Source organism: Lepidochelys kempii, chromosome 8, assembly GCF_965140285.1.
Source record: "Lepidochelys kempii isolate rLepKem1 chromosome 8, rLepKem1.hap1, whole genome shotgun sequence".
Lineage (NCBI taxonomy): Eukaryota > Metazoa > Chordata > Testudines > Cheloniidae > Lepidochelys > Lepidochelys kempii.
The window spans coordinates 63,447,678-63,472,927 of NC_136387.1; the positions used below are offsets into that span (position 1 = coordinate 63,447,678).

Below are 25,250 nucleotides of genomic sequence, written 5' to 3' on the forward strand. Positions count from 1 at the left end.
CATAAGAATAGCCATATTGGGTCAGACCAAAGGTCCCTCTAACACAGTATCCTGTCTTCCGACAGTGGCCAATGCCAGGTGTCCCAGAGGGAATGAACAAAACCGGTAATCGTCAAGTGATCCATACCCTGTCACCCATTCCCAGCTTCTGACAAACAGAGGCTAGGGACACCATCCCTGCCCATCATGGCTAATAGCAATTGATGGACCTATCGTCCATGAACTTATATAGTTCCTTTTTGAACCCTGTTATAATCTTGGCCTTCACTACATCCTCTGGCAAAGAGTTCCACAGGTTGACTGTGTTGTGTGAAGAAATACTTCTTTTTGTTTGTTTTAAACCTGCTGCCTTTTAATTTCATTTGGTAACCCTTAGTTCTTGTGTTATGAGAAGGAGTAAATAACACTTATTTATTTACTTTCCTTATTTACTTTGATGGACTTGGATAAAGCACCTGTGAAAATAAGATGATATGGTATAAGTGAATGGAGCTCTAAATAACTATACAACTAACATATACATCATGATTTATTTGACAAAATGTGCTAGAGTCAACCCTTCTACAGGGAAGATTTGTAGCTGTGTTTTATCCATCCAAATAATAGCATCCAAGCATGATACCATGAGTGTATGAATGGTATAAAAGAAAATAAAAACCTATTATCATAATTGGATTCTGAGTCACTTACATATACCACAGCCCTAGATTTGTACCCTCCATTTTTGTTTCCTCATTTATTCTGAACTGTCAGTCTCTTCCTGAAGAAGAGCTCTGTGTAAGCTTGAAAGCTTGTCTCGTTCACAAACAGAAACTGATCCAATAAAATATATTACCACACCCACTTTCACTTTCTAATATCCTGGGAGTGACATGGCAACACCAACAATGCGTACAACAGATTCTTCCAGGCAGTTCTTTTCCCTGTGCAAAATCAAGAAATTCTTTCTCAAATATTTACTCAATCTTTCTTCAGATAAAATCCCAGTGGCTGTAATAAGAGTTTTGTTGAGTAGGGACTGAGTAAAAACTTATCAAGGACTTCAGAATTTGGCTTTGATAATTACAAACAAATGACAGCTGTTTAAAACAGGAAGAGGTGTAAGTGGATTTGGAGCTCAGCAATGGTGTTATAAATTAATTCTCTGATAATGTGACTACAGATGTCTTGGAAAACATGGAGTTAATCCAAAGATCTGGATCTGCACATAAAGAGAACCTTTAGTATGTGGATCATGTCCTGTCTTGTGTGGAGGAAATTCAGTCACCTCCATGACACTCTCTTGCCAACTGGTGGATGGCCTTGTATCATGCGGAGATCCCACACAACATGTGGGTTCTGGGGGCTGGAAACCCTGCCTACCAGGTGAAAGCTCTATCTCCTGCTCCAGTGGAACAATTTGGGGAAACTGCGGCTGTAACCTGGAAGAGTTCTTCTCTCCTTCCACCTCTTTGAATTAGTGTCCACGTGCACCTTCTAATATTATACATTTTAAACTTTTTTTAAAGTGAGACCCTGTGGCTACCCACATATAGAAAATGGAGCATTAACTGACTATTATGAAAATTACAAAGAACAAGCCTTTCCAGCACAGTTGGGCGTGTCAATTTACTACAGATGTCTTGATGGTTACGTATCTGAAAGAGAGGAGAGGTGGCCTCTGATCAGATGTACTAAAGCGGGCTGGTCTCCTGCGCCAAAATGCCTTAGTAAGTAAACATATGTTTGTATTATTTTCTTAAAAATTCTATTGTACTATAACTAATAATTATATCCAGCAATGGACAGAACCAGGACTGCGAGGGAGGGTGGGTGTTACTACAACGCTGCTCCATTGTGGCCCCTTGACTCCCCCAGCAAAGACTGTCACCCAAGGACATGAGTGTCTCTTTAAAAGGATTCAAAAGCATTAGACGGAGCCAGTACTTGGAACAGGCCTTCAATAAACCAGTTGTAGGATTTGCAGAGGGGTTGTTTGTATTTTGTTCTTTTTTTCCCTCCTTTTTTGCTTTCTCCTTATTGCTGATCCCTCAACCAGCATTTCTGTTTCTCTTACAAGGGAATAGGGTAGGAATTGGTATCCCTCTGAGAGCGAGAGTGTTTGCGGAAGGTACTGGGATCTTGTGGATTTAGAAAGGGTGAGCAAAGATTAATAATAACCTGTGTGGAGAGAGACCTATGAGGAGGGGTAGGTTGTGTTGTGAAATTTTCTTCACGAGGAAGGGCTTAGTTGATTCTTTTGTCTTTGGGATATTCAGTTGTAAGAAAACTGCCTGTGAGAGTGACAGAACTATAGGGATTCTTTTCTCTTTTGTGCCATTGCCCATGTGTGCACATGCGTATATGCACACTCCTTCTGCTGTAAGGGAATATATTGTTTCTTAGAAGACTTTTGCAGCTTGCCCTGGAGATTACTTTTTAGGCTGCATATGTTATCCCTTTTTCAGGGCTGCTCTTTGGGTGCAAAGAGGGTGGAGTGCCACTGCCAGATGCTCTGAATATGGAGGCCTACAGCTAGTGATCCTGACACATGCTAAGTCTGCTTTAAGAAAAGGAGTACTTGTGGCACCTTAGAGACTAACCAATTTTTTTGAGCATGAGCTTTCGTGAGCTACAGCTCACTTCATCGGATGCATACCGTGGAAACTGCAGCAGACTTTATATACACACAGAGAATATGAAACAATACCTCCTCCCACTCCACTGTCCTGCAATACCAGGAGTTGGGGAACAAGGTCTGGGTAGCTGGAGACTGGTTCTGGTGGGAGGGTGTCATAAATATAAAGGAAGGATAATTTAAAGAAATCATAACCTAACACGTACCTAGCTAGATTACTTAATAAAAGTTCTAAGACTCCATTCCTGGTCTATCCCCGGCCAAGACAGAATATAGACAGACACACAGACCCTTTGTTTCTCTCCCTCCTACCAGCTTTTGAAAGTATCTTGTCTCCTCATTGGTCATTTTGGTCAGGTGCCAGCGAGGTTACCTTTAGCTTCTTAACCCTTTACAGGTGAGAGGAGCTTTCCCCTGGCCAGGAGGGATTTCAAAGGGGTTTACCCTTCCCTTTATAGTTATGACAGAGGGGTAACTAATTGGGGTAATGAGAGGTTGGGGAGCAGAGCTGGAGAGGCAGAGAATCCTAAGAGTCCACAAAGTCTTTGAGAAAGCCTGGGCATTAGCTAGATTAGTGAACAAAGCCAGATTCTTTCTATTTTAAGTGGAAAATGTTGAATGCCAGTTGAAGAAAACTGTAATCTATGAGTCTTATCCATCTATTATGCATAATTTTTCATGGAGCACCTGTGAATGTCCTATTGTCTGACCAGCTGTTTTCATGTCCCCTCAAAAGGTACGTCTACACAGTCCCTGGCAGAGAATCTCCAAGTTTGTAGCAAGAGATTTGGGCTTGCAGAGGTTGCACTGCCACAGTAAAGATACCTGTATAGAGATTACAGCTGAGTCTGGAGCTTGGGCTCTAAAGGCCCCTCCCCCCCCCCCCCAAAACATCAGAGCCCAAGTTCCAGCTTAAGTCACACTATCTACACAGCTATTTTTAGCATGGTAGTGCGAGCACCATGAGCCTGAGTCTGTCAACCCAGGCTTCGAGGCCTGCTGCTGCAGGCTTCCACTCATTGTATAGATATACACAGAAAGTCTCCAGTTCTGTTGACCCTACCAGTTGTCACAGCCTGATGCAAGTTCTTGCTCCTCTTCTGTGCCCTTGCAGTTCAGCTGCAGTCCCCAGCATATGGCCTAATTCTAAACCTGACTCCAGTCAAGGGCCAGCCCTTCTGCTTGGCTACTTCCATGCCAATCTACTCTTCCCTTTCCACCTGCTGTGAAGATGCTAAAGTTTGCTGGAGGAGAGATCTGCTTCCCTCCAACTTAGCAGGCTCACTAGCCACCAAATGTGCTTTTATACTGGAGCTGCACTGAATAGACATCCTATGACCAAAGCCTCTCCCTGACCTGCTCCAGACTCCACTAGTTCAATGCACCTATATGATTCACCTCCTTCTCCCCACATTCCTAGTAGTTTAAAATGCAGTTCAGTAGTAGTTAAAACTATAAGTGCTAAGAAGCTAGAAAGTGCAATTATATGCCCCCCCAATCATACTTTTACAGGGTGGTTTGGTTGGTGTGAACACAATCAATGACATTTTAGTATGAAAACTGAAATTCTAATAAGTAGGCATGAGGATGTATAAATATCTGCCTATGTATGAATTTTTCAGTTTGTAGCTTGTTTTATTTTCAAGTTAGAAGTGGCAGGAATATTGTGAATGGGTTTTGTGTGTTTTTGATCTGATTTAATTAATTTATATATTTATTTATTTTTACTTTTAACAAAGGGCTCACTTTTTACATCTAGGTGTTTGAAAATGTTTATTCTCCTCTTGGAGAGTGGGAGGAGGACAGGGAACCCACCTTATATTAGTTATAAAATTTCTCCTTGAAAAAGCTACTTCCCATAAAAAGTTTAAAAGAGAGGAGTGGGTCCAAACAATGCTTGTAATGGAAATATTTTCATCACAACCTTAAGTGTGGAGTTGTGAATAAAACAGTGCATAGGACTTCACAAAGCACAAAAAAGAACAGTTACTTTTCCAAACATCTTGCAGTTGAATTCAGACTAACATATTACACAGGATGACAATTCTAGTACAAGGTCACAAGACTCAGAGACTCTTGTGGCAAGTTATTTTTAATGGGGGATCTGAAGCAGAAGGACAGTTGGTACACACAGTGGGAGGCTTTCCGAGTATAGGCAGTGTCCTGACAGAAAATGCAAAGTCACAAGTACTCCACAACTTCAGTAGCACTGTAATTGCCAGTCACACTTTCCTGGCATTCATAGCTCATGGAAGTGGGTGGGGAAAAAAGGTTAACAAATATTCAGGGAATCAGAATTTTGATGCTGAACCTTGTTCTTTGCTCCTAGGTTGTCAGTGGCTTAGTGAGCTGTGAAGGCAGCATCTTTAGCCCTTGGCAGGAGGGAGCAACTTGTGTTGCTCTGTAGCAAAACTCCTGGCTTAGTCTGAGTTAGTGGTAATGGGATCCACAGTAATTTACCATGAGGCCTTAAGGCCTTCAGGGAAAATCCTGCCTCCACTGACATCAATGACAAAACTGCCATTGAGTTCACCAGGTTCAGAGTTTGATCCTTAGGTGATAACTAATGAGTGGGAAATGGTAGATCTCCCTGAGAGCTCAGAGGAAAGGGAAAAATGCCCCTAGCCAAGAGCACCGTGTTATGCTGCTAGATAATATTGGGAAGGGGAAAAAATCAGGTTTCATAATGTGGCAGGAATAAGAGCCAGGGTTGCCAACCCTCCAGATTGCTCTTGAGTCTACAGGAATTAAAGATTAATCTTTAATTGAAGAGTATGTCATCTGATGAAACTTCCAGACATACGTCCAACCAAAATTGGCAACCCTAATAAGAGCCCAAACCCAAACCTGTCTGAATAATACATTTCAATCTGCTGAAGGAACAAACGTGAATTGAGTTTGGAGGGCTTAACACAGTTATCTTTACACTTCATCATGGTACTCCAGTGACTGAGCATGGGGAGAAGGAAAGTAAGAGAGACTTCCTTTGGCTGTCGGCCTTCTCCTGTCACCTTGTTTATCCAGGGCTGATGATGTGATTTCCATCACAATAGCATGATTTAAACCATCCCATTGTGCCTGACTTTGGTTTTTATTTTGGATTAATGGAACTTTTCAGCTAGTGCTTGAGCCTGAACACAAACCCAGTCAACAGCAATGGTATCTATTTCCCTACATGTTGGTGTTTCAGTACCTGTATCATTTGGATTCTGTAAAGATGCTTTTTGTTTTAATAAACAGATTCCATGAGCATCATAGTGATACCTGTCAATAAAATACCTTGAGGGAATAATATGATTGAGAACATCTTCTGGAGGCTAATGCTACAAATGAATCTGTGCAGACACCACTACTTAAGAAGTATATTAGGCAAGATTTTTTGGCTGGTGTAAATCAGTGTAGTTCCATTGAGGTTGATGGAGCTTGCTGTTTTGCACCAATTGAGAATCTGGCCTGTGTGACCCAATTCTTCACTGCCTTGCATCTTGTGCAATTGTTTACACCTGTGCACAGTTGATATCACAAGTTTCAGGCTGGTGGAAAAATCAAGCTCTTTGATTCACATTTGAAAATAAAGGTCTTTTCAGTATAAAGTACGAGAGTTCTATGCAGCAAGAAGGTCTTATTTGAAAGATTTTTTTTTCAAATAAATAGCTAGTTTTGAAGAGGGGGATTTGTTTTGTTTTGTTTTTTATTTGTTAAATGCCTGACTTCCATTTGCTAACCGAATTTAATCTTTTTTTTCTTTAGAAAAGTGTTCTCCTGGTCATTTGGAAAATGGTAAATTTATATTTAACTATTGGACCACCTACAAAGAAGGTGATGAAATTTCATATGTGTGTTTTCCTGAATATCTGCAAGCCAAAGTTACATGCACAAAGAATGGCTGGTCACCTACTCCAAGATGTACCTCTAACAGTAAGCAAAAGTCATGTTCTATTGAGCAGATCATTAAAAACCTGTAGACATATTACTATTATCATCTGCCTGAAATAAACACAAAAATACCAATCCTAGCAGGTGACTTGTCATGACAATGCACATTTTTGACCTGAGTAACTGTGCAATCATATTGCAGTGACCTTCAAAGTTCTTCACCAAGCCCCTGACTGCTATCACCCCTGTTTGTTGTATGTACGGTGACCAGGTGTCTGTTTTTTTTATCAGAATACCAAGGGATCAAAAATGGATCCTGGGGGCTTTGGTCAGCACTGCTGACCAGACTGTTGACTGTCTAGTTGGCGGTGCTGCACAGCGGGACTGGCAGGCTCCCTGTTAGCCTCAGTGCCGCTCCTGGGAAGCAGATGGCATGTCCCCCCTCAGGTTCCTATGTGTAGGGGCAGCCAGGGGGCTCTGCACGCTGTCCCCACCCCAAGTGCCACCCCCACAGTACTCCTATTTTTAATGTGCTAGTTTGATTGGAGCTAAAGCTAAAGTATGTCTCTTCATCCTAGAATTTACAAGTTTCCAGCTCTTACGTAGGCATACCCACAGTCACGGTGCTTGGCATGAGTGTGGCCCCTCAGAGCCAAGAGACGCAATTGCAATGAAAGTTCTGCTCAGCCCCTGCCAACTTGGGCTTGAGCATGTTCAGTACAGATGGAATCTTCAGAGAATAATCAAGCTCCAAACCTGTACAAACTGTGACTTTCTGTCTTTCATAGGTTTATAACATGGCCAAATTTGGGTGCATTTTTTTGAGGACAGCAAAAGGTATATCTTTGACACCAGGTGGACCCCACAACCAAATTTTGAGTCCCTGCTCCAAACCATGGAAGTGCTAGAGGTTCTCAACAAAACAGCTCTAACAATAACTTACCATGGATAAAACAGAATATTTTACTCAAACATCAGTCTCTGAAACAGCAAAACCATTTCAGCTTAAACTTTTCAAAACAAAACAAAAAATGATGCTGGGGCAGACACCAGACATGGACAATTTCAATCCAAATGGTTAAAGTCTAACAAAGTTAGAAGCAATTATAAATGGGATTTTATCATCTAGGGTATTGGGTAAATTTAATAAAATATGTTACTCTTAGCTCCACCTGATATGGATAAATTGTGACATTTAGCCACTTGGTCCGGTCTGTGTTGGGGATAGTGTGGATGCCAAGTAATCCAGCAGCAGTTGTGCTCCAGGAAATCCTATCTTTCCTCCAGTTCTCTACCAGGCATGAGTTGTATGTGCATTACACCATCTTTTGGGATAATGAAGCATGTTCCTCTGTCTATACCTAGTCAGCACTTCTGGGTGTTGCAAAGTGGGTTAAAGCCATGGCTCCACCTTGCCCCTCTGCCTCCCGTTCCTCCATGGAGTGGCTTGCACAATTTGTCTGGTAGCTCCGGGTGCTTGAACATCAATTAAGATAGCATGTGTAAAATTGAGTCATCAACGTCCATAACAAAATTCAGCCATGCAAACACATCCTGCCTCAAAGCCTCATTCCCTTCCTATCTCTGCTCTCCCCAACTGCCCAAGAAAATGGATGGGCTGTGCGGTGTATCCTGGAGGTCAGCAAATTCAGGGAGAGAGTGAATTCCAAAATTGAATGCCCCTCCACGATAATGCCCTGCTACCAACACCCTCTCCTTTAAACTGAGGAAGTCTAGCATGAATGCTCTATTGATCACAACTGTGGAAATATTGCAGTGGGAGAGGCTGTCTCTGAAGAAGGCAGGTTTAGTGATAACATCTGTGTGATGTTTTATCACTTTCTTTCTCACTGATGAGCCCCTTATGATTTCTCAGGTGCATGAAACTGTGAAGCTGCTTCACCAAATTACTTATACATACAGCACATACAATAAAAAGAGAGAACTTTTTTCACAAAATAAGAGCTGTCAGTGTCAGAATCAAAATGACCATTTTCAGTCCAACCATCTTTTAGATTGGCTTTGAGAAGTCAGTATCAGGAATGATTGTGAGAGATAGGAACCACTGATATGTACTCTGATTTCTTAAAAAAAGAAAAGGAGTACTTGTGGCACCTTAGAGACTAACCAATTTATTTGAGCATGAGCTTTCGTGAGCTACAGCTCACTTCATCAGTGAGCTGTAGCTCACGAAAGCTCATGCTCAAATAAATTGGTTAGTCTCTAAGGTGCCACAAGTACTCCTTTTCTTTTTGCGAATACAGACTAACACAGCTGTTACTCTGAAATCTGATTTCTTACCTTCTCCTCCCACTGTCCAAAAGTATGAAGGAACTTATTGTTCAAAAAGTTTTTAAATGGTGTTTCTCCATTTCATTTCAGGTGTACCTCTTCTCATGGTCACCCTATACTTATGAAAAGCACATTAATTAACAGTATTTATCTTGAGGTAATGTCATACTCTCTCTATTTTAGAAATATGTGAAAAAGTTGAGATACAGAATGGTTATTTCTCTCAAAGTAGGACCAAATTTAATTTAAATGAGGAAGCAACATATCGGTGTCAGATTGATTACACGACTCCAGAAGGAAATGCGGTGGGGAAGACACAGTGCCTTCAAGGAGGATGGACTCCTTTACCAAAGTGCATTAGTGAGTAATTTAATGATCGAAGAACTCTCTACTTTATCATATTGTTCCTTTTTTCCTGACTAGAAGATGAGCACCATGTTCAGGTATGGGGAGAAGCTTGCAGCTTCATGTGGGGAAACTTACAAAGCTGATGCTCCTTGGGTTATGTCTTACTATGACTGGACAAAATTAATCTATTTGAGGGAAGTATTACCATCATAAATAAAATAACTTACCATTGACTGATCAGTATTTAAATCATAAAGAGATACATGTTATGTAAAAGCATCAGAGCACAAAATTTTAAAAACTTTCTTCCAATTGTTGTCACTTCAGGTATGTTAGTTATCTTCCTCTGGTTTCAGGAGTCCCTTCTCTGAAGATGAGAGGAAATATGGTGATTAAAGTGGACAATTAAATCTCCCACATTTGTGGGACAATAACTCCAATATTAACCCAGTCCAAGTGGGGGTCCTCTCTTCCTTTTATTCCAGGCTGCCTTATTTCCTCGCTATTCCTCTTTTTACCCTATTAGTATCCACAAACACAGAACACCTTTGTGCATAAAAGAACTTGCTTATCATTTGTTTTCAAATGAAGTCCATTCCATCGCACAGAGAAGACTATTAAATAAACAGCTTAGCTACCAAGACCTGTAAATCCCATTTACATTATCTGTCTGTCTGAAATACATGAACTTTAAGCTGTTTGTAGTTCTGGTTCTGCAAAGTGGTATCCCGTACGATAGCACCTGCAATAGTTCTACCACACAGGGGTGTTTCACACAGAATAGTCTACAAAATTGGCTCAATAAATTAATAAACCTTCCTTTGGATTCATGGCTCTTTATTAAGTAGTCTCCCATATTTCCAGTCCACTCATGTTTCTACAGGGAGGAGATTCCCTGCACTTTGTGACTCATTTGGAAATCAGTAGGGAAATATCTGGCTTTTGTGGTGTTCATGAATGTTATGATTTGAAAATAAAGGCAGTGAACATGACAGTGCCAAAGCATGGATTAGTTTGGTTGGTAAACAAGGACAAGACCCTCCAATGGGATAAAACAGGGCTAAGTATTAGGGACACATAATTTAATGCAGTGAGAACTCCTTATTTATTGTTGTATGCTGCTTCCTATCTTTGCCTTTTTATACCTATGAGGTCCAATTCTCCTCCTGTTCCATCTGCTTGGCATAGCTCTGACTGCAGAAAACAGCCAGAAAAATAGTTAGCTGGTTGGAATTCCCCCCGGGTATGAAGTGTGACTAGGGAAAAGACATCATAACTGGGATGTCCTGGCTCTTCTGGCAGCTGAAATGGCCTTTTGGGGCCATAGGTAACCAGCATAAGATAGTTTGAAGGAGGAGGAGCAACCTGAAGATCTGAAAGGCAGAAGGATGGCTTGAAGTCACGTTTGTTCAACCCCCTGATCCGGTTCCTTGCTGAGCATAGCTGGACCAAACCATAGAATCTGTTCCCTGGCTTCCCTACACTGGAGCAGAATCTAGCCCTTACAGATGACTCAAGGGATCATGACTACAACCAAACTGTAACATCCACAGAAACACTATATAGTACAGCAACTGAAAGAAGGGAATTATATTCACAGTCTCAAATGGTAGGGAAAAGGCAATGGCCTGAATCCAAGGAAGAAAAACCTTTATGCTAGACATTAGGAAGATTTCTGAATTTTAAGAGCATTAGTGTTGACTCTCAAAGGAAAGGTTTGAGTCACTATTATCACTGTAGATTTTCGAAGACAAACATGTCTGGTAAACATTAATGGGAATTATGTAAGAAGCAAGCATGCAAAATGCAGGTATATATTTATTGCCTAAATGTTTTTTTCTAGCCTTGCCTTCTAAATCTATGAACACTTTCCTTTCACCGCCACATATTCCTAAAGAAAAATTAAAGAGATATAATGTGTGATACTGTGTGTAGAATTTGAATTGTTTACTATACTGAGGCCCAAATTCACAAAGGTACATATAAGGAAGATGCTTTAGAATGCCAGAGTTTCTAATTAAGAAAAATAACTAAATTTCTCTAATTCTACAGAAACATGTGAAAAGCCTCGTTTCGAGAATATTAATTTCCACACAGATCAAATGGTGTTTCTGCCTGAAGAAATACTGGAATATGAATGTGCAGATGGATACCTAACTGTAAATAAAATCACAACAGGTTATACAGTGTGTGACACAGATGGATGGATTCCTGAGCCCCAATGTCTTGGTAAGGTGTTTTTGTTTTGTTTTAATTAAACTACTACTCTGTGGAACAAATTCCTTTGACTGTTATAGTTTGCTGTTTTGAGTACTAATTTAAATATCTCTGATTTAGGTGCAGCTTACATTGTGGATAATGTCTGGGTGGGTGGGAATTGTTCATGTCTGCTGGGACAGTCAAGAATCATTCATTGCATTCAGTCAGCAATCCCCAGGAAAGAGTGTTCTTCATAGTCTAAAACAGTGACTCTCAACCTTTCCAGATTACTGTACACCTTTCAGGAGTCGGATTTGTTTTGTGAACCCCCAAGTTTTACCTCTTTACAAAATCAGATATAAAAAGTCCACTATTACTTATGGCTTACTTTCTCATTTTTACCAGATAATTTATAAAATAAATCCATTGGAATATAAATATTGTACTTACATGTCAACTCTACAGGGAGGGACTGGCTGTTTGTGTAGCGTCTGGTGCCGTGGGGTTCTCGGCCTGGACTGGGCATCCCAGACACTACTGCAATACGGACAATAAATACCACCCCCTGGGTCAGGCTCTGAGGGAAGTCTGAGGAGGGTTGGAGGGCTGGGGTATCTCTGCTCTGCACAGATCCAGATCTGCTGGAATTGACAGCTTCGTGGTCTCCTTGGCATTAGCCGCATCTGTCTGTACCAGACTCTGGCTGGAGCAGCTCTGATTCGAACAGGGTCCAGATTAAATTCAAAAGTAATGAAACCACTGGGAAATAAGAGGTAATCAGAGCACTGGAAACTGCAGAATTATTATTGTACTATGAAAGACAAACAAATCTTACAAAAACTTTGAACAAGTAATAGTTGTATTTTAAGTCATGACAAATAACAATCCAGGTTGAAAGGCCAGCATCATTAACTGATTATTTGGAGTACTCCAAGTGTGATTTTGCTGAGTAAGAATTTGTGTCTATGAAAACTACCAGTTTCTAAATTACTTGCAACAATATTTATATTTAAATTCATAGAATGTGGGGAAAAGATTATGGAAAGCCACCCCGTCATTTGGTTAAGTCTTTTTTTCCCCTCCCAATTATATCCTATTGTGCTGTTTTTTTCATGCTTGCCTTCTTTTCTTTCCACACCCTAGAAGGAATTCTTACTCTTTTACAAATTCCCAGTTTGTTCAGCAAGATTCTTGTTCTTGGTGCTAACCAAAGCCCTGATCCAAATCAATGGGTGCCTTTCCATGGTTTAAAACTGGTTTTTGATCAACCCATTTTGTTTAAATCTTTTGTATTTTAAATACTTTCCCCTAGAAACATTGGCTATAATATATTTTCTTTCCTTTCCTCACCACCATCTTTAGCCATAGAATGTGAAATGTTGACATTGTCCAATGGCGAGGTTTCCCCCCCGAAAGCTAAATATGGTAATGGAGATGTGGTAACTTTTTCCTGTGCAAAAAATCACACAAGAGTGGGACCCGACTCCTCTCAATGCTATTACTTTGGATGGTTCCCAGCATCTCCGACATGTAAAGGTAAATATTTCCCTTAGGTTTATTTAAGCAGGATACCTATTGGTAAATCTGGCTCTTCAATACTCATAAGCTCTTCTGTGGGCTCTTTCTGGATGCTGGTTTCTATCCCATGATGAACTACCCCATCTATCCTCATGCCAATTCACTTACTAACCCACTGTGCCTTCATTTCCCATTTGAAACTGTGAATTTTTCCCCATCCATTTTGATTTTAGTGAAACTGCCAGTTGTGTGAAGTGGTAATAGGTTGAACTCAGGGCACTCATTTCCACTTGTGACCTAAAGTAGAATTGGAATCCAAATCTCCAAAGATATAAGGTTAATTAATTCATTGGTCAGCTGTGCCATCTTTCTCCACTTGAAGCAGTGAATTTGGGTTTTTTCATTTTTTATTGTCGTCTATTTTTAATGGTAACAACTGTATAGATATAATCTCTTTGTATTAGAGGAAACCAAAGCTTGTGGGCTACCACCCAGCATTACCAATGGGAGTATTATCAGTGAACTTCATGAGAAATATCAGCATGGCAACTTAGTGGAATATGACTGTGACGTCAGTTTTAAAATGGTTGGATCAGGAAAAATAGAATGTATTGATGGGGAATGGACATCTTTACCTTCTTGCACAGGTAAGCTATGTGTTTTTCACACCCTTAGGATTAATATAGACTAATACTTTTCTATTCACACTTTGAGAGATTTTCCAAATCAAAACTATACCGACTTAAATGTAACATACTGGCTGGTGTACATCGTTTCTGTACCACAGTCCTCTCTGAGATGGAATCAGACCTGTGCTAGTGTTTTTATTGACCTGACATCTAAAATACTTCCAATGGATAACTGTAATTTGCAGAGTCTGGAATCTTAGCTGATCAAAAGCACCAATAATTTACCTAACGCTGGAGAGCATCCCTTAGTATGCATATTAACTAACATAGTTTAAAAAAAATAAAATAAATACGCCCAATTATAATGTTTGCTTGTACCTGGAGCATATTTTGAATTTTTGTTTGGTTTGATCGGAACTGAAAATGTGCATTAATGGGAAATAATTAGATTTTTCATGGAATAAAGGAATGCTGTGACCTAAAAAATGATGGACAAACTAAATACAAAGTGTTAACAGATCTACTAGAGGTTCTATGATTGTCTTGGCAAGTCTAGTGGTTTGGGCTTTGGCCTGCTGAAATCATCACTGGTTAGGTTTCCATACTGATCTATGAAAAATGTAAGAAAAAGGGTGTAGCTGTGCCTTGCCTTAAATACATGCAAGCAGAACTTTTGATGGATACCATTGAATAACAGGTCAGTTGACTATTTCACTATCATCCTAACATGCTGCTGAATGTTGTTTGTTATTATTTATGGAGCGCCATAGGTGCACATAGTGAGGTCCCTGCCCCAAGGAGTTAGGAGAGAACTAAACACAAGTAAAATATTTTTATAGCAAGTGAAAGACAAGGAAGTGTAGAAAAGGACATTTAATGAAGGAAGGGAAAGCTGCATGCTGCACAATCAGTGGGAAGCAAGTCTATCTGTGGGGGCAATGTGAAATGAAGTACAAAGCCAAGAGTAGAATATAAAATAGAGTGCTTAGCAAAGAGATTTGGGAGGAAGCAGTATAAGGAAATGTCATAGCCAGGGAAGAAGTTATAAATTATAAGACTGAGAATGAGGAGTTTCAACATAATGCAGAAAAAGAGAGCAATAAAGGGAAGGCTTTAAACAGGTACAGTGGGGTGACATGGTCGCAGCAGCAGGAGAGCAGAGGCTACGAATTAGAAAGGGAAAAGTGAAGAATGTGGGAGTCAGGGAGCTTGCAGTTGTCAACATGGTAGCTGTGTGATTTTCACTTCTTGAATGTGTGCACTGAAGGATTTTTTTTATTATTATTTAAAGTGAGTATTGGGAGGGTGTAGTTTAGTGTCATGATAGTAGTGAACAACTAGCAATTTGGAGCGTGGTATTGTGTTGAATGTGTGTATTGATTTGATTTAAGATTTCCTTGCATTTTAGTGTTTTCATTCTTGTGAGGGAATATAAATTGAGCAATGCTAAGTTCATGATATTTTGTATGTGGAAATAGAGAGGAATAAGTGACAATCCTTAAAAAAATTTGATGTGAGTAGAGAAAAGCTGAATACAGTCCTGGAAGATGAACTGGACTGAGGAGTTCTCCTAGTCATAGAGAAGTGAGAGATCAGAGTTTGGAAGAAAGGCAAATGTTATTACAAACTAAGGGCCTAGTGCTGCACCCATTTAAGTTAATCAGAGTTTCACTTTAACTTTAATGAGAGCAAGGTAAGGCCCTAAATAATTATTTTAATTAAGGCACTTTGATGATGTGTTTTATATGTGCCAAGAATATAATATGAAATATTTATGCTCTTTTCCACAGAAGAGAAAAAAACCTGTAAAAAACCACCCAGTATTAACAACGGGAATGCTATCAATGTAGTAGACCATCCCCAGTATGCTCATGGAGATACAGTGGAATATGAATGTAAAAAAAACTATGTAATGGTTGGGCTAAAGACAGTGAAGTGTCTCAGTGGAGAATGGATATCTTTGCCTTCATGTGCTGGTAAACTACTTATATAATACTTTAAGCATTAAATTAACAATTTCTTTAAAGGTTGAATGGAGATTATTCATCAATATTTAGGCAGATACAGTTTATACAGATATTTAGAAACATTCTTTACATACTACTGTGTATTCATAGTGTGTGCAAAGTTAAACATGTGCATAAAAGCATCAGTAGCTTTCAACAGGGTTTGCTTGACCAAACCTTTCAGTGTATCTTTCCAACAAAGGCAGCCCAGCATCTTTGAAAGCTTTATGATGTAATAACATTTGATGTACACTGTGCTAAGTACTTGTCATTATATCTTTAGCCGTTATTTGGCTTTTTAAGATCTTTATGGAATTTTCCAACAACCTTTAAAGCCAGGATGTGAGATATTAATTACATCCTCTGACCTCTTGTAGGTCTAGATCAGCTCTTTTCATGTCTGAACTATGTTTTTGTCTCTGTCCTCTAATTTTCCCATTTAGTTGCATAGGCTAAAGTAACACAGTATACACACTATGAAAGCTAGATAACATAATATTTTATTGCTTAAACCTAAACTATTCATTTCTTAGTTATAAAAATTTCACTTGAGCTCAAGATATACACCATGGGTCAGATCCTCAGCTGGTGTAAACTGTCACAGACCATTTGTACAACAGAGAATCTGCCCTCAGAATATACAGTTGAAGGTTTGTTTTACTGAAGAAGATTTAAGCTGTGCTCTATCCTTGCCTCCCTTTCAACAGAATAAATTATATATTTTCCATTATTTTCAGTTATGTAAAACAAGAATAATTTATCTACAATTATGTGGAGGACTTTATCTGACCCAACAAGCACAGTTTGCTTATCTTACACAGTTATTAGAGAAGCCTTCATTATAACTCTCAGAAACCCCTGATAGAGACCACAACACTTGGTTCAGCCCATCAACTTTCAGTCTCATATGCACCTTCCCGGGATACTGATTGTTTGAAATAATCTGTCTGTATGGATAAAACATGTGATGCTCATGGCTCTAAAAATATGAGGGCTTCCATTCCTGCACATCTCTCTACCTAAATTGTGGTGTTTAAAGAAAAAAATAGAAAAAAATGAAATTCCAGTGTTGCTGTTACTTCACACAGTGAAAGGGATGCTGTCACCTTAAAAATCCCAGAAAATATTTCCCTCTTATTGTTGCTAGTACACAAACTAAAAACATTTTGATTTTTTTTCTTTGATCTCTTTATCTTCTAGTAACTTTAGAGACTACTTATAACAATAGTAGACATAACATTTTCATATGGACTTGTATTTGCAAGTTGAATACCTGCCTCTAAATGAAGAAAAGGAGTACTTGTGGCACCTTAGAGACTAACCAGTTTATTTGAGTATAAGCTTTCGTGAGCTACAGCTGAAGTGAGCTGTAGCTCACGAAAGCTTATGCTCAAATAAATTGGTTAGTCTCTAAGGTGCCACAAGTACTCCTTTTCTTTTTGCGAATACAGACTAACACGGCTATTACTCTGAAACCTGCCTTTAAATAGATATTTACCTGACACAGCATTTGATTTATAGAACATTTTAATTTGTGTTGGATTTAATTTAGATGATTTTGCTGAATGTGAACTTCCAGAGAAGTTGGAGATTATAATCCTTCCACAAACTATCAGAGAAAGAAGGATCTATAAGCACAACACACTTATAAGGTACACATGTAAAACAGATACAACAAAGAGGATGCAAGCAACTTGTAACAATGGGGAATGGACACGTAAACTTGACTGCATAGGTAAGCTTGTGTATTTATATACAAATTGTTCTTTTCTAATTATTATAATTATCAAGTATTGCATCTACCTTTAGTCTGAGTGAAGATCAGTAGTTTGAAAAAAACAACTGGTTTAATCATTAAAAACCTATATCTGTTTATATGCCTAAGCATAGGAAAAATAACTTGCTGCTTTTAAATTACTGGAATAATCTGAAATTCTCTAAACCAGAGGTGAGCAAACTTTTTGGCACGAGGGCCACATCGGGGAATAGAAATTGTATGGCAGGCCATGAATGCTCACAAAACTCCCTGACTCCAATAGAGAGGGAGTACAAGCTGGACTAGGGAAGGGGAAGAAGTATATTGGGACATGGTGCTGAGGGGAGGAGAGACTGGAGGCTGGCAAGAAGGGGAGATGGAAGGGAGAAACTGGTACTTGGAACTAGGATGGGGGGAGACTGGGACTTGGGATCTAAATGGGAAGAATGAGGGACTAGGAGCAGATGAGGAGGTGGAGGAAGGGAGAGAGAGATTGGGGCCAGGAGCTAGTGTGTGGGTGCTGGTGGGGAGCTTGGGGGAGACACAAGGGGGAGCCAGATCAGACAGGGAACAGGGAGAGGGGAACTGGGGATGGGTGGGCACTATTCCTAAAGTAAGTCCTAAGACTAAAATATAATCTTATAAGCAAATATCTGTGAAACACATTGGGAAAGATTTTGTCTCATCCCCACCTAGCGCTGGTTCATATAGATGGTAACCCACCGTTGCTACCAGTTACTCCATTAACTCAAATGGCAGAGGTCTGTGCAGCAGATCTAACGGTCCAAACTCTATTCATGATTGATGTGGGTGTCAATAAGATGCCACATGATGGACTTTCTATTTTTATGTACTTTTAAAAAAAAAAAAAACTACACCACACACACAAAGCCATGTTAAAAGAACATTAAGGTTTCAAGTCAAGCACTCAAAAGTTAAGAAATGCCAGGTACTTTTATAGCCCCATCTCTGTTGTATCTCACAATCTTTAATGGAGTCATAGTGTTTAAGGGCAGAAGGGACCACTAGATCATCTAGTCCGACCTCCTGTATAGCACAGGCCTCCAACACCACCCACACACTAAACGTATCAATTGCAATGACACCCAAGTATTACTGCCCACAGGAGACCAGACTATTATGTGCTAAAGACAGAGAATAGGAGGGACAGAGGTGCGCCAGTGTCCAAGGATCCCACAATGGCAGAGAAATTAAGTGAGATATATCCAGATAATTCTGGCAAAAGAGCTGGAGAGGAAGGCAAAAGAACCCTAAGGTAACATCCAATCTGACCTGGGCTAAAATTCCTTCTTCTTCGAGTGCTGTCCCTATGGGTGCTCCACTTCAGGTGATGGTGTGTCCCAGAGCCGTTGATGGAGATTTACAGTCTGGTATGGCCGCGCATGTGCAGTAGCTGTCTCACAGCACCGTTGGAGTCTCTTCAGCGTGTGCACAGCCCGACCCCCTCAGTTCCTTCTCAACTGCCCTCGGCTGAAGATGGAGCTCGGGGCATTGCAACAGTTTCTTCCCCTCAAGATAGAAAAAATAGATAATTGTTAGCTCAGTTTAAATTTTTTCCATAGATAAGTTAGTTTGTTAGTTGTTAGTTAGTTGAGAAAAAAAATGTTAGTTTTCTTCATTTCCAGGTTCACGGTTCCCTGTGGAGCACAAACCATGTTAAAAAAAATGTCAGTCCACTTGGGACTTTACTTTACTTTACTTTAGCCATGCCAGGCTCCCCTGGCTTCAAAAGATGTGGCTTTTGCAAGGAGGCCTTGTTGCGCTCCGACAGGCACTCCCTCTGCGTGAGATGCCTCGGGGAAACACACATACCATCCAAGTGCATCCACTGCAAAAATTTGAAGGTGAGAGCTAGGTATGCCTCAAAATGATCCTAATGGAGAAATTACTCCAACCTGAATATGGGAAGGGCACCCCAAAGCCTTCCCCTAAGTGCTCCCCAACTCAGTTTGAACTGACTAAGAGCGCTGTTCCATCCTCTCAAGAAAAGAGGAAGCGAGCCTTCAGCTCTCCCAGGCGGGAACCTCACAGAAAGAAAAGGTCATCTGCAAGATCATTACCAGCAGTGCCGATGGCCCCGAGAGTCAGTACCTACGACTTCCCTGGCACCTCCGGTACCTGACACACTGGTCATAAGAACAAGGAGTTGAGACCGCAAACATGCCATGTCTCTTCCTCGGCACCGACAGTACCGACACCCGCGTCGGAGATGGTGCCAACCATACAATCACTCTTGCCGACATGAGTCTTGGCGCAGCAACCTTCCTTTGCACTGCAGCCACTGGCCCCAACATAGGTGAAACAGAAGACTCCTAGACACCCAATACCTACTACTAAGACATCGGTACTGCACCCATTGGCACCACAACAATTCCTGATGCAGAAGGACATCACTGTTGCTTTGGTGCCAGGATCACCTCTCATTGGCACCAAGGGATCACCTATCACACAACCAACCTTTCCTATGGCACCATCAATGTTTAGTGACAGTGACAACGAGGACCAAGAGGAGCAAGTGTTTTCACCACAGGGCTTGCCCACACCTCAATGAAAACCTACTGGAGGCACACCATGGCATAAAATCCACCAGTCACAACCTTGTTTTCCATGGTATGGACCCCCATAGATGGGTCCCCAAATGGCATTCATAATTCAGTGGCCACCAGGGGCAGCATACAAAGCCGAATGTGCTCAGACCTCCTTGCCGCCTATGGCACAGCTCCGGTCCACCCCTCTATCCCCAGGGCTGGCAACAACAGGAGCCACAGAGGAGATGGCCGACAAACCAGAGGAAGACACTGCCCCCAAAGCAGTGTCACCTGAACATAACTCTTCCTCTTCTCCAGATGTAACCATTATGCTACCTCCACCTACCATGGCTGATGACTTTAAACAATTTCACAAGCTATTCAAATGCATAGCGGTCATCCAGGACATCCCTCTAGAGGAAGTCCAAGAGTACCAATAAAAACTATTAAAAATTCTACAACCATCTTCTGCCACAAAAATTGCCCTGGCCATAAACGATGCCATCCTCAAGCCTGCAGAGACAATATGGCAGACCCCGGACACACACAAGGGTGGACAATGAATATTATGTCCCAGCAAGGGCATGGACTTCCTGTTTGCTCACCCACAGCCCAATTCTTTAGTGGTGGAAGCGGCAAACCACCGGGCTAAACAATCCCAACACTGTTCTATGCCACAGGATCAAGACCACAAGCATCTAGACCTTTTAGGTCACAAGGTCTACACCTCCTAGATGCTACAATTCCACATTGCCAGCTACAGTGCCCTCTTGGCTAAATATGACTTTGACAATTATAGGAAAGTCTTTGAGTTTACCGTGGACATACCAGAAGACAGGAGAGCACAATTCAAATCAGTCCTGGTCGAGGGACAGTTGGTCACCAGGATGGCCCTACAGGCTTCCCTGGACATCGCCGATACTGCAGCCCACGCCATGGCTATAGTGAGAGTGATGTGCAGAGCCTCATGGCTGCTTTCGTCTGGTATACAAAAAGATCACCAACTAAAGGTTGAGGGCCTACCTTTCGATAAGGACAAACTGTTTTTGGCAAAAAATGATGATGTCCTACACGCCGTGAAGGACTCTGTAACGACCCCTTCATACACTTGGCATATCTACACCACTCCCCAAAAGGAAGTGGTTCCAAACATACCAACAAAACAGGGATTCTCAATACACCCGCCCTCAATCCAGGCCTTATGGGGTGGGCAGACACAGAAATAGATCACCTTGACACCAGCAGACTCAACCACAACAAGCAACATCCCAGCCACCAGGGAACAAACCACAGTCTGAAAGCTTGGTCAAGTGTCTGAACGACCTCCCCTGAACACCAGTGCTTACCTGCCCGTTTGGTCACCGCCTACAGCATTTTTACCAAGCTTGGGTGCATATTACACAAGACTGTTGAGTCTCAGAAATAGTTCAGTCGGGCTACTTCATCCCTTTTACTTTCCCACCCCCAATCCTCCCCCTTTCCCATCCCTCTTCAGGGACCTTTCTCACAAACAGCTTCTAAGATTGGAAGTATATCGTCTACTACAGCTAGGGCCGTGGAACCAGTACCAACACAATACAGAGGAAAGTGTTTTTATTCCCACTATTTTCTGACCCAGAAGAAAAGTGGTGGATGGCAACCGATACTAGACCTATGAAAACTCAACAAATTCATACTATCCCAGCGCTGGAAGAGGGAGACTGGTTTTCAGCCCTCGACCTACAAGATGCATATTTTCACATCTCACTACATCCGGCTCACAGATGATTCCTCCTATTCACAGTGGGACACGACCACTGTCAATACAGAGTGCTCCCATTCGGACTCTCCATTGCACCAAGAGTGTTCTCCAAAACCCTTGCAGTAGTCACAACTCACCTGTGAAAACAAGGGATCATAATTTTCCCTTACACAGACAGTTGCCTTATCAAGGGATACTCATACATAGAGACAGAGACAATAACATGACTGACCATCATCCTCTTCCAAAAACTTGGGTTGCAAATAAACTTTCAGGAGTCTACATTGATACTCACACAACAACTAGAATTCATCAGGGCACACCTGGACTCAACTCAAGCCAGAGCCTCGCTACCTCATGCCAGATTCTTAACCATCAAACATCTCATAGACACCATATCCATCTGTCCAGGAATTGGGGCACGGACATGCCTACAATTACTAGGACACATGGCTGCCACCACATTCGTGGTAAAACACGCAAGATTCCACATGCGGTGTCTTCAGAGGTGGCTGCATTCAGTATAAACCCACCAAACACAGCCTCAGCATGATGTTAGCACCATCGACCAAGGTTTTAGCATCCCTACAATGGTGGACAAGACCGGAAAATGTCTGCATAGGTGTTTCCTTTCATCACAGACCTTCTTCAATCCTGATCACAACAGAGGTCTGCCTACTGGGCTTGGAGGCAGGGCACACCTGGACCACCACATGATATCAGGCAGGTGGTCAATACTGGAAACATGCCTTCACAAAAACTTGCTAGAACTCAGAGCAGTAAGATACACCTGTCTTCACTTTCTACCACTCATAAGAAACAAATCAATTCAAGTGATGACAGACAATGTTGCATGCATGTTCTACATCAACAGACAAGAGGGGTGGGGTGCGATCCCTCTCCCTATGCACCAAAGCCATGAAACTATGGAACTGGTGTATTGAGCACCACATCCGCATTTCAGCTTCTTACCTACCAGGATGCCAAAACACCACCACCGACACATTAAGTTGATGGTTCGTACAAGAGCACGAATGGGAACTGAACCCTACGGTCTTACAACAGATATTCTATCAATGGGAGTTCCCATCGATCGACTGATTTGCTACAGCACAGAACCACAAATGCCCACTATTTTGTTCCAGGGTGGGACTTGGTCCCCAGGGGGATGCTATCTTAATCCAGTGGGACAAGACACTTTTGTATGCATTCCCACCGATCCCACTAATACACAGACTCCTATGCAAGACCAGGAAAGACAAAGCCAAGATCATCTTGATTGCTCCGGCATAGCCCAAACAGACTTGGTACCCTTACCTGCTGGTTTTGTCAATTCATCCTCCACAAACTCTTCCAATGAGGCCAGACCTCCTGTCAGAGGCTGACGGTCAGATGTTCCACCCACAACTGGAGAAGCTCCATCTGAAAGCGTGGCTCCCCCATGGTTCTAATCACACGAGTTAACCTGTTCAGAGCAGGTCGAACACGTGTTGTTGAACAGCAGACATGATTCCATGCGAAAAACTTACCTACAAAAGTGGAAATGTTTTTCCACATGGTGCCTACATAAATGACTTACTCCCTGCACTATACCACTTCCAATGGTGCTAGACTACCTTGTAGAGCTAAAGAATTCAGGGTTATCACTGAGCTCTATCAAAATACATCTCGTGGCTATTAACACCTTCCATGACAAAATTGACAGATTCTTGACGTTTATACATCCAACTATAAAACATTTCCTTGCGGGACTCCAGAACCTTTACCCTGAAGTACACCCTCCCATGTCCACATGGGATCTGAACTTAGTCCTCAGGAAACTCATGAGACCCCCCCCACCCTTCAAACCTCTTACTACATCCAATCTGACCTGGGCTAAAATTTCTTCCCTACCCCACATATGGTAATCAGCAAGACCCTGAGCATGTGAGCAAGAACCAGCCAGCAAAGAGAGAATGCTTGGTGCCACCTCAGAGCCATGGCCCCACTCCCACCAATATCCAATCTCCAGCCAGCCATCACCTGATGCTTCAGCGGAAAGTGAAAAAACCTTCCCAGAATATGCTGGGGGGAGGGGGAGAAGGGGCAAAAATCCCTTCCTGACCCCTGCCAGTGGCTGGCCAAACCCTTGAAGCATGAGCTTTTGGAACTTTCAATTTAAACCAGAAGTGAGCTCGAGGATTGTTGAGACCTGCCCCCTACCATCACAAGCAACCCAGTTATAAAATTGCACTGAAAAGTTTGTCCAGATCTCTGTTAAGACTAAAGAAGTTGTTTGTCCACACAACTTCCATTGGGAAGCTGTTTCAGAACCTCATCCCTCTGATGCTTAGAAACTTTCCTCTAATGTTCAGCCTGAATTTGTTCATGACCAGGTTTATATCCACTACCTCTTGTCCCATCATTGTCGCATAGCTTAAATAGTTCTTCACCATCACTGGTAATTACCCCCCCAGTGAATTGATAGAGAATGACCATATTCCCCTCAGACCTCTCTTTGTGAAACTAATCAAACCAAACTCTTCCAGTCTTTTCTCATAAGATAGGCTCTCCATTCCCCTGATCATCCGAGTAGCTTTTCTCTACACCTGTTTAATGTGCCTTGTGAGGTCGCAGTGCAGTGCTGGGAGAGAGCTCTCCCGACACTCTAAAAAAACCACCTCAACGAGAGGCACAGCTCCCAGTGCTGGGGCACTGTTTACACTGGCACTTTACAGTGCTGTAACTTGCTGTGCTCAGGGGAGTGTTTTTTCACACCCCTGAGCGAGAAAGTTGCAGCTCTGTTAATTGCCAGTGTAGACAAGCCCCAAGTCTCCCAAGACCTAGGCTAGCACACTTAGCACTGGACCATCCTTCCTCTGTGGAATCTTAATTCAGCCCCCTTGGGGTAGTCATTAGTAATATGATCACATACCATTCATTCTGTGTACTGAATGAGGTAGGGGTCATATGAAAAAAACCAGGGGTGTTAATTAATCAGTTAACTCACGTGATTAACTAAAAAAAATGAATTGTGATTAAAAAAATGTATCTTGATTAATCGCACTGTTAAACAATAGAATACCAATTCATCATCATCGCTGTTTCCATAACATATTTTGTTTTTTACGGGACAGGGTTGTTAGCCCTGGCCCCTCCCCCACAGACCAATCCGGCATGGTTGAACCTACCAGGAGCAAAAAGCCACCGCTGACACAGACTCTGGGGATTGCTAGAGCAATCAAGCTGTACCGCCACAAGAAGGCACAGATACCAGGGGACAGAGAATACTAATTGAGATGTATTAAATATTTTTGGATGTTTTTCTCCATTTTCAAATACATTGATTTCAATTACACCACAGTATACAAAGTCGACAGTGCTCACTTTATATTATCTTTATTATATTACAAATATTTTCATTGTATGAAATGGCAAACAAATAGTATTTTTCAATATGCACTTCTCATACAAGTACTGTAGTGCAATCCCTTTATCATGTACATGCCACTTACAAATATAGATGTTTTTTGTTACATAACTGCACTCAAAAACAAAACAACGTAAAACTTTAGCACGTACAAGTCCACTCAGTCCTATTTCTTGTTCAGCCAATCGCTAAGACAAACAAGTTTGTTTACATTTACAGGAGATAATGCTGCCCGCTTCTTATTTATAATGTCACCTGAAAATAAGAATAGGCATTTGCATGACACTTTTGTAGCTGGCATTGCAAGGTA

The 25,250-nt window shown here is 41.5% G+C and overlaps 1 protein-coding gene across 2 annotated transcripts in view; it reads left to right on the forward strand.

Annotated features, from left to right (window-relative positions):
- Window positions 1–25,250, forward strand: part of CFH (complement factor H) — an 86,229-nt gene that overhangs the window by 22,907 nt on the left and 38,072 nt on the right. For both annotated transcript variants that reach the window (XM_073356728.1, XM_073356729.1), the window contains exons 8-15: window positions 1,509–1,709; window positions 6,368–6,535; window positions 8,969–9,145; window positions 11,186–11,362; window positions 12,695–12,868; window positions 13,315–13,497; window positions 15,270–15,455; window positions 17,038–17,220. In XM_073356728.1, coding sequence (XP_073212829.1) covers window positions 1,509–1,709; window positions 6,368–6,535; window positions 8,969–9,145; window positions 11,186–11,362; window positions 12,695–12,868; window positions 13,315–13,497; window positions 15,270–15,455; window positions 17,038–17,220 — 1,449 coding nt within the window. The remainder of the gene's footprint in view (window positions 1–1,508; window positions 1,710–6,367; window positions 6,536–8,968; window positions 9,146–11,185; window positions 11,363–12,694; window positions 12,869–13,314; window positions 13,498–15,269; window positions 15,456–17,037; window positions 17,221–25,250) is intronic.